Below are 12,659 nucleotides of genomic sequence, written 5' to 3'. Positions count from 1 at the left end.
TCCTGTGCAGCTTCCAGCTTGTGCAAAAACTGGTCAGTCTTTAACACTCAGGATTATTATCATTAGTGATCCTCCACAAGACATAACGTGAGCCAACACCTCGTAGAGCTCGTCAGAGCCTGGAGTCTGGAGCCTAACCCTACTGTGAATTTCGGAATGCCAGAGCAGAACTAAATAAACGCTGAATTTTCACAAGAGTCGCGTTTTGGAAATGAAGTGTGTCAGTAACAGCGGGCAGACGATGCTTCATCGCTCGGTGTTCCTATGCATTTATTCATTGAGCAGATGGCGAGTGTAGCTCTTGTCTAATCTGAGTCAAAGACCACGGCGTGCTCTGGTGGTGAGGAACCAACGACTGTCAATCAAACTGCTCAGGGCAATACTCTTTTAATTTCAAATACAAGACAAAAAAAACATGAAACAAAAAAGCGGATTAACGTGCATGCGTTCCTACCCAGTCTCTACCTTATACTTAATTCTTATACTTAATTGTTTCTATTAATACAAAATATAAAAATATGTGATACATCATTTACATTTTATTTACTTTACATCTTTAACTTAGTGAATTTTCTCGTCCATTTATTAATATACACCTTGTAGTTACTGAACAAACTGTTACCCATAATAGAAACACACTGCAATGAAAAAAGCGGCACCATACTCGAAACCGTGCTGGATATGAATGGGTTAAATGAAGCTCAACTGCACATTGGCTTCGGCAAGACAGTGGGGCGGGGAGTAAGCTCGGTATGAGATGAGGTACTAGTCAGGATTACTTGCGGATATTGAAGGGAAAACCATGCAAAAGCATGTGCGACACTGAAATTACTGCATATCACTCATTAACAACCTCACAATACTGGACAGTGTTGGAGGGGGACGGGTGAATTCTTATTATTGTGCAAGGGAGTGAGTGCATCAGGGGTCGGTATTAGGATATAATGCAGTTCTTGCTCTTCCTGCGCTTGCGGGTGTGTAACTGTCCTCGGCTGCCCAAATGAGCAGATCCTGCGAGTCCTGAAGAGTTATACTTGTGCAGCAAGTCCTCACCGGTCATGTACCTCAAGTGTACCGGCTTGGGAATGGGCTCTCCCAAGAAGTAGCCCTCGTCATCAGACTCGGAAGAAGAGGAGCAGGTGGAGCACCAGTCGTCGTCGTAATCGTACTGGTCCCAGCCGTAGCGGCCTAGGTTGCGGTGTGGGGTGGGGTTCTGGAGCGTAAGGTCTGAGGTCGTTCGAGGGCATGGCCTGAAGGACTGTTGTCTTGAGCGGGGATTCAGAGAGTCCCTTGGGCCACGTGGCGAAGGGAACCTATCGTAATCCTCACGGACTCGTGGCTGCGATCGTTCCGGAATTGCCGGGCGCCTCTCGGCTGCCAGGTTGAGAGCGTTTTCGGAGCGGGAACGCCTCGAACGCCGCGAGCGGTGATGATGGTGCTTTCGCCGTGGCTCCTCCAGTTCAGCGGCGCGGCGGCGAGTTCGTTCGCTCATGGGTGGCAGACGGGCGTTGTTAGAGTTCCTAACCAAACTCGCCCTGTCCTCTTCCTGGTAGGTGAAGCCATGAGGCAGGGCTGTGATTCCAGGTGGTTCCTGCGTGTAGGGTAGGGGGTATTTCACCTGCACGGGTTGCTCCATCTCCAGGTACGGCTGTCCAGTGGTGAGGCTGCGGAGAGACTCTGAGCTGTGGAACTGGACCGAAGAGTTGAGCGTGCCCATGTTGCTCTTCTCAGAGATGTTCATGCCGGAGTCTTTGCTGAGGTCTGGCATGGAGAAACGAGAGAGGTGCTCCTGTCTCTTACCACCACCATCTGCAGACGTACCTACGAACAAGTAAAGGACATTGATCAATGCAAACAACTGTTAAGCCTTGATAATTACGTAGCTCTGCTACCTTAGTATGGATGCTTACCTGTAGCATTGGACAGCGCCAGTGACTCCATGGACCCGCGTGGCGTTTGCTCCAGTGGCGTGAGCTGTTCGCTAAAGTTAAGTGCGCTGATGGGGTTCCTGCTGCGACCCACCTGTGGGCCAATCTCCCTGTCCCTCTCTCTCTGGAACACATGCAAGCTGACCGAGCGCTTGTCCATAAAGCCGTTGGGCGGCAACTCGTTAAAGCTAGCCTGAGGCTTCAGCTTGGGTGGGTAATAGTCTTCTGTCTCTGGCTGGAACCAGTTCTCGTTAAAGGAATGCCCCTTCAGGGCAGATATGGGAGGTCTCTTGGATGGTGTTGGGTCTTTGGGCCGGTTGTCCTGAGGGTGACCGGGGGCAGGGTTGGGGGAATAGGACGTCCGGACGTTGCACTGACTCAGCAGTTGGAGCGGGGTGGGGGAGGGGTCATTGCGGCTTTCATAGCCGTACATTTCCGTCTGGTTCTTCCAGGAGGAGGGCTCTCGGGACAGGCTGGGGGTCTGACTAGACAGACTCAGAAGGTCCATCTGTAAGGACAGAGGGTCCACGTCGGCAGAGTAGCGACCAGTAGGGCCGTTCCCACCACCTCCACCTCCTCCACTGCAGCTGGTCTTGCTAGATTTGGAACTGCTGCGGCGGGCCTCGCGGGTCCGGGCGTTCTGGAAGGCAGAGTCCGAGGAGTCCGAGCCGTTGGCATCCTCGCCCACGCTGCATGCCCGCGAGCAGAAGATCTGACCCTGTTTGGGCAGAAACGGCCGGCCGAGGAGCGACTTCTTGCAGCGGGCGCAGCAGAAGCAGGCCTCGGTGGCATGCCAGTGCTGACCGTCATATGTCATCTGGCCTTGGTCAATACCTGCAGGGTAAAACATAAGCCCATGTATAAGTCAAGAGAGGACAATAAGGGGATCTTTTAAGGAACCCAGACCCGAAATACGGAACACGTAGATAGTTGATATGGAAGTTGTGGCTGCAGTTAACTGCAAGTACGTGAACACACAATCCATGCATATGGATGTAAACTCAGATGTAAACCCCTCAGCTGATGACTATTTTAATGAGCTATAATAACTCTCCGGTAAGATAAGTGTAGGAAACGAACTCTAAATATAAGAGTAAAGAAAAACAGTCTGATTCCCTTGAGGTGTAGAAGTGTTTGGAGTAAACTGATTATGCTGTACGCCTTGCACTACACAAATACATTACATTTTAATTACAGCTCCACTTACATGGGCCAGGCGGCCTCAGTCTAATGGGCAACATCTGTTCGCAAAGCGATTTCCAAACGCTCTCCGTTTCTAATCAGTTTCCCTCGCACTCTTTCTGCGTCCAGCATGGAAAATGATTACAGCCTGAATTTGTCCTGAGTGACACGCCAAAACGCAGCTGGAACTGATGCCGGGCTGGAAACCAATGAGCCAACAAGTTATAGAGTTATTATGGGATAGAGAGCTGCCTTGTGACACGCTGGGGGCTAACAGAGTAATGGAAACACCACCAGGCACTCTATGAATTTATATCACTGACGGCTGGTGTCTTAAGAAAAGCCCCTCGGCCTTTCATGGAGTGCCAGTAAACACATTTCGGAGATTTGCTTGAAGGATAGAACTGTATCTCTTCTATTATTAGTATTGTTACCATGGTAGAAGGTTTGGTATGAAGCTTTTATGCAGCAGATGTTAACCCAATATTTATCAGCAGTTTCTAAAACTGCCATTATTACAGTTATATATGTCCATCCTCATTATCAGCTGGTCTCCTGCCCTCTCAGCATACTGGAAAAATTCACATTAGGGGCTCAATAACAGGCATGCCGAGGCGGGGCTTACTGAGGAGTAGGTAGGAATGAAAGGAGCCAATCAGAGCAATTGGCGTGCCAACATTTGGAACTATCTCTACGTAATACAGGGAAAATTCTTCACTACTTAATAATATCTAATATCTTATTGATTGATGAGTTACAGGGAATATGTAGATTAAGTGAATTTCTAACCACTAGGGGCGCACTAGCCAGGTTTGGAACAGCAAAAGTGTAGTTTATCGGCATAGAATTGCTGTTGTTGGACAATTAACTCGTTTCTATAGGGGGTACGTGTATGGAAATGTTTGTATTCATTGGCGAATTATGTAATATTTGAAATGTGAGTCTGGAACAACCAGAGGTTTGGGGTTTAGCAATGCCCCAACCAAATTACTCCTGATACAGTCCATTAAAGCATACTTTGATACAGATAACAGTCGTATCATCCACCCCTAGTCCCTCCACTCTTAGCTTTTTACCCTTGTTGCCCTACTTAAGAATACGAACTAGGTCAGTTGACTCACAGGTGTTCCGTTAGCTGGCAGTGATGTATGGGGATCTTACCGATGTGTTCTCCGCAGGAGTCGCAGTATTCTGCATAGAGGGACTCAAAACAGCTGCAGCAGTACGGCCGCCCCTCCTTCATGATGTAGCGCTGACCCCCCAAAACCGTCTCGCACTCGAAACAGCAGAAGTGTTTCATGTGCCAGTGCCTGCCTTCTGCTTCTGTACACTCATCTGCAAGGATGATCTGAGGAAAGAGGGTAAGAGAGAGAGAGAGAGAGAGAGAAAGAGGACGGCATACATTACTAACATACAGATATAATTATATCTATTACCGCTGTAGAAATACTGGATTGGGCCTCTGTATGCTCTCAAAACAGCCTCAGTTCCTTGTGGAGTGGATTCCCTTTGACATTCCCTTGAGATTCTGGTCCATGTTGACATGGTTGCGTCGCTCAGTTCTTGACACTAGCTTGAGACAACTTTTGCTTTGAGACATGGTGCCTTATCCTGATGTGTGGCCTTTACAAGATGGACCATAATAAACTGTGATCATGACGGGATTGTCACACATGGTTAGCAACAGTACTCGCTCAAACACTGTTGAATTCAAGCAATGATTGGTATTAACAGACCCGAAGTCTACCAAGAAAACTTCCCCATACCGTTACACCAACTCCACCAGCCTGGAGTGTCGAGACAACTCAAGTGGGTCAATGAATTCATGCTGCTGGCACCAAACTCTGACCCTACCATCTATGTGCCTCAGCAGAAAGCCAGATTCATCAGACCAGGCTACGCTTCTCTAGTCTTCATCTGTCCAGTTTTGCTGAGCCTGTGCTGAACCACTGCAGCTTCAGCTTTCTGGTCTTGGCTGAAAGAAGTGAATCCCGATGTGGTCTTCTGTGGTTGCAGCCCATTGGCCTTAAGGTTGGACGTGTTGTTTTTTCTGAGACGCTTTTCTGCTCACCACATTTGTACAGAGTGGCGTATCTCTGAGTTACTGAGATACTGTAGCCTTTCTGTCAGCTCCAACCAGTCCCAAAATCCCAGCAATCATGCCACGCTGAAAATCACAAGATCATAATCTTCCCCCAATTCTGATAGTTGATGCGAACATCTGCATGTCTTTATGCGTTGCATGTCTGCTACACCATTGGCTAATCAGATGACTGCATGATAATAAGATGACTGCTAATATGCTAATAAACCTTTGTTGAGCTGAGTAGGGAGAGTGAGGCAGACAAAGCAAGCGAGGCAGAGACAAAGAAAGAGAGAGAGAGTGACGGAAAGAGTGATGGATGGATGCATGTGTCGCTGGATCATTGACTAGACGCTAAAAGAAGTAGTGCCCGCCCCCTAATCAAACTAAAAGGAGCAGCTTGACCAAACATGCTTCAGCGAATGGAAGCCGGTAGCCACATTAGCATGTCTTCATTTGCGAAAGCTAATTGTTCTGTATTCACTTGCATTCATTGTTAGCAACATTAGCTTTTTTTCACTGGACTATTCTTTTAATGACAGAACAAAGAGAATCAAGGCCCAATGGCAGCATTTGCAGCAGCCTTAGCCATGGGCTACTGCGCCAAATAACCATGTATAATCTATATGAGTGGATAACAGAGCTGGTCAAATTAATTTGAAGAAATGTGGTGATGAATCTGATGTATGATAAACACTTCAATATTCTGCAGAGCACTACTGGCATTGAATAGTGAACACTGCAGGTACCACATCCAAATCAAAGGCAGATACAGATACAGGACAAAGGGCCTTATACCTAAATTATGCATGAAAGCCTATTAGATTAACACTGCCATTTATCAAGCTCAGTCTTTACAGTTCATAATCTATGTGTTTAAAAATGCATGTACTTCAGAGTGTTTGCCAATTTCACAACTCGTATTCATCATACCAGCATGTTGGCTCTGAAAATATACCGAAGGGTTTAAAGAGTATCACTGTGGCTGATGCAGTTGCTCAAATAGATCTGACAGTAAATTATGAAAAAGTATATTCTATTATAAACCATATGTCCAAATATTTGTGGACATCCCTTCTAATGAATGTACTCAGCTCCTTTGACTTGCTCCAATTGCTGACAAAGCTTGTCTAGTCCCTGTAGAGAAATACTGCCAATAGAATAGGACTCTGTGGAGCAGATAAACAAGATCCTATTAGCACCGTGCCTAATGCCCCCCAGCATTAAGCTGTGGAGCAGTGGAACTGTGTTCTCTGGAATGATGAAATGATGGAATGATAAGCTCAATCCAGTACTTTTGGGATGAACTGCTCTTATCACTGAATGCAATCAAATTTTCACAGCAAAACTAATAGAAGGCCTTCTTTCCTGGACTGTAAGGACAGTGACTCCTACAAAAGCAGGTTGAACTCTGTTTAACACCCTTGATTTCGGAAATAGCAATGAATGAGCAGACGTCCCAATACTTTTGTCCACTTAGTGTACATCTTGTTTTCCTGTTCCAATGGACCTGACCCAGGTCTTTTATCAAGTTCTATAACACTGCAGACAACAGAAACTACATGGAGCAATGATGGAGGTGAAGGAGCAGTACCTCGTCGCAGGCCGAGCAGCGGGGTTTAAGCCTCTCAGCGTGATGTCGACCACAGTAGATCTTCCCATCCTGGTAGAAGTAGATCAGGTCCACCAGCAGCTCATCACAGATACTGCACACGAAACACTGCGGGTGCCAACACACACCGTGACCCGCCCGTGATGCAAACACAGCAATATCACCACCGTTAATCTGACCACCACACTGTGAGAGAGAGAGAGAGAGAGAGAGAGAGAGAGAGAAGGATGAAAGAGGATAACAGACGGTCAGTCTTGAACCCTTATTAACATGTCCAAATGTTTGTGGACAAACAAATGCATTCAGCTACTTTAAGTTGCACCCATGATAACACAGATGTGCAATTGCGCACACACACACACACACACACACACACACACACACAGCTTGTCTAGCCCCTGTAGAAAAGTATTGCCAATAGAATAGGACTCTCTGGAGCAGATAAACATGTACCTATTGGCACCATGCCTAATGCCAGGCATGGGCTTGAGTGAAATAAAGCCATTATCTCACATCCTGACCAAATCAAATGCTCACAGCAATGCTGGACTGGACAGTTCCTCCAACAGGTTAAACAAGCAGAATAAGCTCTTGATTTTGGAAGAATCAGTGAATGTGCAGGTGTCCCAATACTTTTTTCCATATAGTGTATGTTAATGTAAATATATAAATGTTCACTATTACATGGTCTAGACCCCTCCCCCCTTCCCACCCACTTTACCCTGACAGGCTGCAGCCAGGGGCCTAGCTTAGATCATTGACAGCAGACTGAGAGGCGCTCTGAGGAGACCGAAGATACAGTCAAACAAGGCCATGATAGACCAATTCCTCAACAGAGACTCAGATAAACACAGTTAATGAGCTGCTTGCAAATATGTGGCACAACATGGCAATGTGTGAGCTGAGACAGCTGTGTTAGAACTGGGAAAGCACGGAAATGAGCCGTGCACGACATCCACAGAACCGGGGCTGAGAAGCACTGAATTAAGAATTTGACACGTATTCATAAATTATGCCGACTTGGGGAATCATCCATCGCAGTGACATATAGAGGTCAGGGGTGGGGTGGGGGAATAGATCAATAGTCAGGAGTGTTATCGGAGGACAAGCAGGCCGCATAAACCCCTCCTATCACTCATCTATCGCCCATCTGATAACAGTGATGAGAAGACAGCTATTAACCTAATAGCATGGCCTCCAGGTCTCTTTATAGCGGAAATCAGAGCCCCCCCCAACAGGATCACCACAGAGCAGCACTGCAGTGACCCTGACTGACATGGTGGTGGTGGTGTTAGTAGTGTGTCTAGTGTTGATTCGAGAAGTGGATCAGACACAGCAGCGCTGCTGGAGTGACAGAAATGTCCAGCCAACAGCGTCCTGTGGGCAGCAGCGTCCTGTGAGGCCTGATGAAAGACTAGAGAATGACCAACACAAACTGTGCAACAACAGATCTACATGGTGGTCCAACTAGGTAGGGGTGTCTAATAGAGTGGACAGTGAGTGGACACAGTGTTTAAACACTCCAGCAGCACTGCTGTGTCTGATCCACTTGTACCACCAGCACAACACACACTACTAACACACTCACCACCACCACCATGTCAGTCAGTGTTACTGCAGTGCTGAGACTGACTCTCCACCCAAATAATACCTGCCTGCTCTGTGGTGGTCCTGTGTGTGTGTGGGGGGGGGGTCCTGAGCATTGAAGAACAGGGTGAAAGGAGGCTAACTAAGTACGCAGAGAAGCAGATGGATCCAGTCTGGAATTATAGACCTACATTTTTTATTTCTGTATTTCTAGAAAGCAGGTATTCTCTGAGAAGGCCCTGGTTCCCCACTTGTTTAATTATTAGCTACATAACTTACACTGACAGAATCATGGCACATGACGTCAGACCCAGCAAATCTAAGTGCAAAGTAAAGGTGGGGGTTTTAAAAGCACGTTGGTGGGCCATCTGTGTGTGAGGGTGCAGCAGAAGGGGACTGAGGGCCGGCAGGTGGGCTCAGACTTTTAAATCCAGCTTATACTTAGTCCTAATTCACTTATGTGTATAATTCAAGTCAGGATTAACCGTCAAGAGGAGAAAAGCAGGAGAATGTTACTGACAGCAGGGCTAAAGAGAGATCTGCTTTGTTGCTGCACTGACCTTGTCTTCTCCTTTATCTTTGTCTATGTGTCTGTCTGTAGGTGCTAGACAGAATAGAGTTCACACAGGCTGATGTTTTCAAGTGCTGAACTGATCAATTTTAGAGGTCCTTTACATGTCAGGGTCTATAGTGATTCAATTATTAAATTTAAATGCATAATTGCATATTTAATTAAATATGTATGTTATGATTATTACATACACATTTGATTTACATTCGACTCTGAATCCCCAACCTTTTCCCATTTAAAAAAACAAAAAACAAACAAACAAAAAAACAGACGTGAATGAGACTGGAAGTGAAGAATCTGCACCTTCAACAGAATGTCTCTTGTTTTCAGGCCCTGAAAGTGTCACTGCAGCATAATCAGACAGATGTGGTGTAAGTAGCCCCAGCTGTACCTGTTCGCAGATGGCTCCGGTCATGGTGACGGGGAAAGGCCGGACGTTTCCTCGCCCCAGGTTCTCCCTCTTCCTCTGATTGCTGAACAGCTTCAGCTCCCGCTTCTCCTCATCATCCAGAGAGTTACAGTACCGCACCTGCAAACCAGAGGAGAACATTCATAATTGCGGCAATCTGAGGTGGAAAACAGAGAGCTGTATGACCCTTCCTCAGCTTTCAAATGCCGCAGTGCTCCATTACAGATCAGAGCTATTCTTCTTTTAACGGCTGTAAATAAGCTTTGTTGTTAATCAGGTTTTGCGTCTCAGAATCTATTGTTACAGGGTAATGGGGACCGGCTTTCCAAAGAAAGAAATTCTTATTGGATGTGTTATTTTGTCCTAACTTTATTCTTAAGAAAAACAGTTAGGTAAATAGTAATTCTTCAAATAGAAAAGAACAATGGATATTCCTACAACTGTAAGAGTTCAATTCAATAATTAAATTATTATTAAAAGATTAAAAATGGCGAAAACATTTGAGAACTTTTTTTTTTCAAGAATTGAATTTAAAAGCTTGCTTAAGACCCTCTTAGTGTTTATTTTAAGATTCTAAGTAAGGATTTTTTTTTTAGAAAAGCTTTTAGTGAATCCGGCCCCAGAACTAGACCTGGGGTATAATTGCAATAATTCACTGAAGGTTGTGTAACTACTCACCGTTACACTGTTAGCTCCTGTATTTGTATGACTGTATTTGTACATGTATGTTTATGTTGAGATGCTTCTGGTGCTCCAATAGCAAGTGAACCTGAATCTTAATGTATAATAATAATAATACATTTTTATTTAAATAGCGTCAAATATTAGAAAAAAACTTAAATGGGTACAATGCACTAAAATAATCACACATAAAATAGTATTGATAATAGTAAATGAAAGTGAGATAATAAAATAGAAAAAAGCTAACAATAAAAATGTGTTTATTTATATATATTAATAATGTATATTTTTATGTATAAAAATCCCATCTATGCAAGGCAAAGTAAATCTAGGATTTCACATAATCAAACTTGTAAAAGCTCAATTATGCTCACACTGGGAATCCTAGCGTCTTGCTAAAGTTTGCCTGAAATCAATCAATAAATAAATGAGTTAGTAGTGTCACTGGGGGGCTGTTACCATGGTAACAAGTTAATCATTACCAGGCAGAGCCCTACAATACAATACCCTTTCCTTTTCATGAGGGTCTTTATATGTGAAAAGAGCCAAAGACTTTTTTTATTTTGCCTAGAAAAGAGCTGATTATAACCGACTCCAGTATTCCAATGTCAAGCGCATGGACACTTTTCCAGTGCTCTGAACGTTATCCAATCTAAGGCCTGGAGGTCTCACCTCATTGTCGTGGGGGGGTAGCTGGTGCAGGAGCTGTTTGATACGGTGTTTCTCTCCAGGGCTGTTCACATATGGTACCTTGTCCTCTGGGAGGGAGCTGTAATACTGATGCACCTGCGGTTCAACACACACACACACACACATCCAAACACACACCACTGAGTCACCATCCATTACCCTGAGCAATTAAACACCATTACAATACACACCTATTGTTTCCCGCATACCATTAGGCCCACTAATTGGCTGCCAAAAGCTCTGCAATTACCATCTACAAAGCACTGCGTTTTATCTGCAATTATAAAACATGAAGAGCACCTCCACATAAACGCGGGCATCGCTGAAAGCATTAATTACAGTCCTACAAAGCAATAACTTCAACAGCAGAGCTAACAATGCACAAATAATGCCCCGCTGCCCTGCTAGCAAATCAAACATTAGGATGTGTGAACACTTATGATGCACAAAATACACAAACCTTTTAGAGTACGAGCGAGACTAATGATTCCAGTGCATGGCTGGCATGACTATCCCATTACAGAGCCTCATATCTGACACATTTCTTGAAAATTCCTCTAAGATTAAGTAATTTCTCTACGTATAAATGTGTGCTTTATTTTATTAATTTTATTTTCCAACATCTAATTTACATGATTATATATCTCTCATTTATATTATTATTATATATATTCTACACATTAATAATATAGTTTTAAGCATCTAATCCCTTTATTTAGAAGCATTCATCTCAGCTATAGGAGAGTGTTTACTGTAAAATCTCCAGATCTAATTAAATGCAGATAAACATAAATCCAGTAAAAAGGAACAAAATTTTCTCATTCTGAAGAAAGTAGTGAGATCTTGTCGGTGAGCTAGTCTGAAGAACAGAGCTTGGTTCCTCCAGGTTTCTCCTGGACGCCCCCCCCAGTCCAGCCAGCACAGCGTGGAGGATGTGTTCAACTCCATCAGCAGCAGCAGCAGCAGCAGCTCACCTGATTTACCATCATTAAGCCCTGATTTACCACCAAACCAGGTGTTGATATGATGACTATAAATAATATATACAGTCCCATGAGGAGAACTTTGGAGATGTTCTAATAAACACAGCGATGGAGAACCTCAACCTACTGTAAGAATGTTATTAGTATAGATTCTAATATCAGTGTTTCACTGAGTAAATAAACACGTCCTGCCCAGATAAGCAGCTTTTTCATTCTGATTTGACAAATATGGATATATATATATATATATATATATATATATATATATATTACAATTATAATACAAATAATATATATAATACAGTATATATATATATATAATAATCAGCTAAATACCTTTTTGCACAAGCCTAACCACAGCAGCACTGTACTGTTTACTCCCTATTCTTATTAACCCCTCCCCCCCTAATATTCCCTCTTTCAAACAGGCACACACACACACACACACACACACACACACACAGCTATAACAGTCAAGGTGATTTATAGACGAACAACGTAAAGTTAATGGAATCTGCCTTTTGACATCCGCAGCCATGCTGACATGGAGGCTTCCTTATCTCCAGACTGTATGTATGTATGTGTATGTGTGTGTGTGTATGTGTGTGTGTGTGTGTGTGTGCACATTTGCGTATTTATCTGTACAGCTCAGCCTGATTCTAATTACAGTAATTAACCATATTGCTAAGATATGCACTCCATCCTTTGCGGCTAAATGATGAGACACAATCAGCAGTTTTGTTCATAATAGCCTTTGTTACAACGACCCCTTCATTTAATAACAGGCAGAATAATTAACAGCTTTCAATGAATTAATCTACATGATTTTTAACCCTGTCTTTACTCAAGCGTCTGGTGACCCGCTTGGAGAATTCAGCTTTGTCTCCTTTAACTCACTAATCTGCCCCCCTCCAGGGTCCAGATTGTACTGCA

The 12,659-nt window shown here is 44.1% G+C and overlaps 1 protein-coding gene across 1 annotated transcript in view; it reads right to left on the bottom strand.

The window, feature by feature from the left end:
• Positions 1-252: 252 nt before the first annotated feature.
• Positions 253-12,659, bottom strand: part of prickle2b (prickle homolog 2b) — a 34,324-nt gene continuing 21,917 nt past the window's right edge. The window contains exons 3-8 of the mRNA XM_072665779.1: positions 10,726-10,839; positions 9,355-9,492; positions 6,788-6,991; positions 4,272-4,458; positions 1,911-2,762; positions 253-1,821 (exon numbers count right to left, since the gene is read on the bottom strand). Coding sequence (XP_072521880.1) covers positions 935-1,821; positions 1,911-2,762; positions 4,272-4,458; positions 6,788-6,991; positions 9,355-9,492; positions 10,726-10,839 — 2,382 coding nt within the window. The 3' untranslated portion in view covers positions 253-934. The remainder of the gene's footprint in view (positions 1,822-1,910; positions 2,763-4,271; positions 4,459-6,787; positions 6,992-9,354; positions 9,493-10,725; positions 10,840-12,659) is intronic.

The sequence above is a fragment of the Salminus brasiliensis genome, chromosome 21 (assembly GCF_030463535.1).
Source record: "Salminus brasiliensis chromosome 21, fSalBra1.hap2, whole genome shotgun sequence".
Classification (NCBI taxonomy): Eukaryota; Metazoa; Chordata; class Actinopteri; order Characiformes; family Bryconidae; genus Salminus; species Salminus brasiliensis.
Note: the sequence above shows the minus strand (reverse complement) of the source record. Positions and strands in the feature narration are given on the sequence as shown.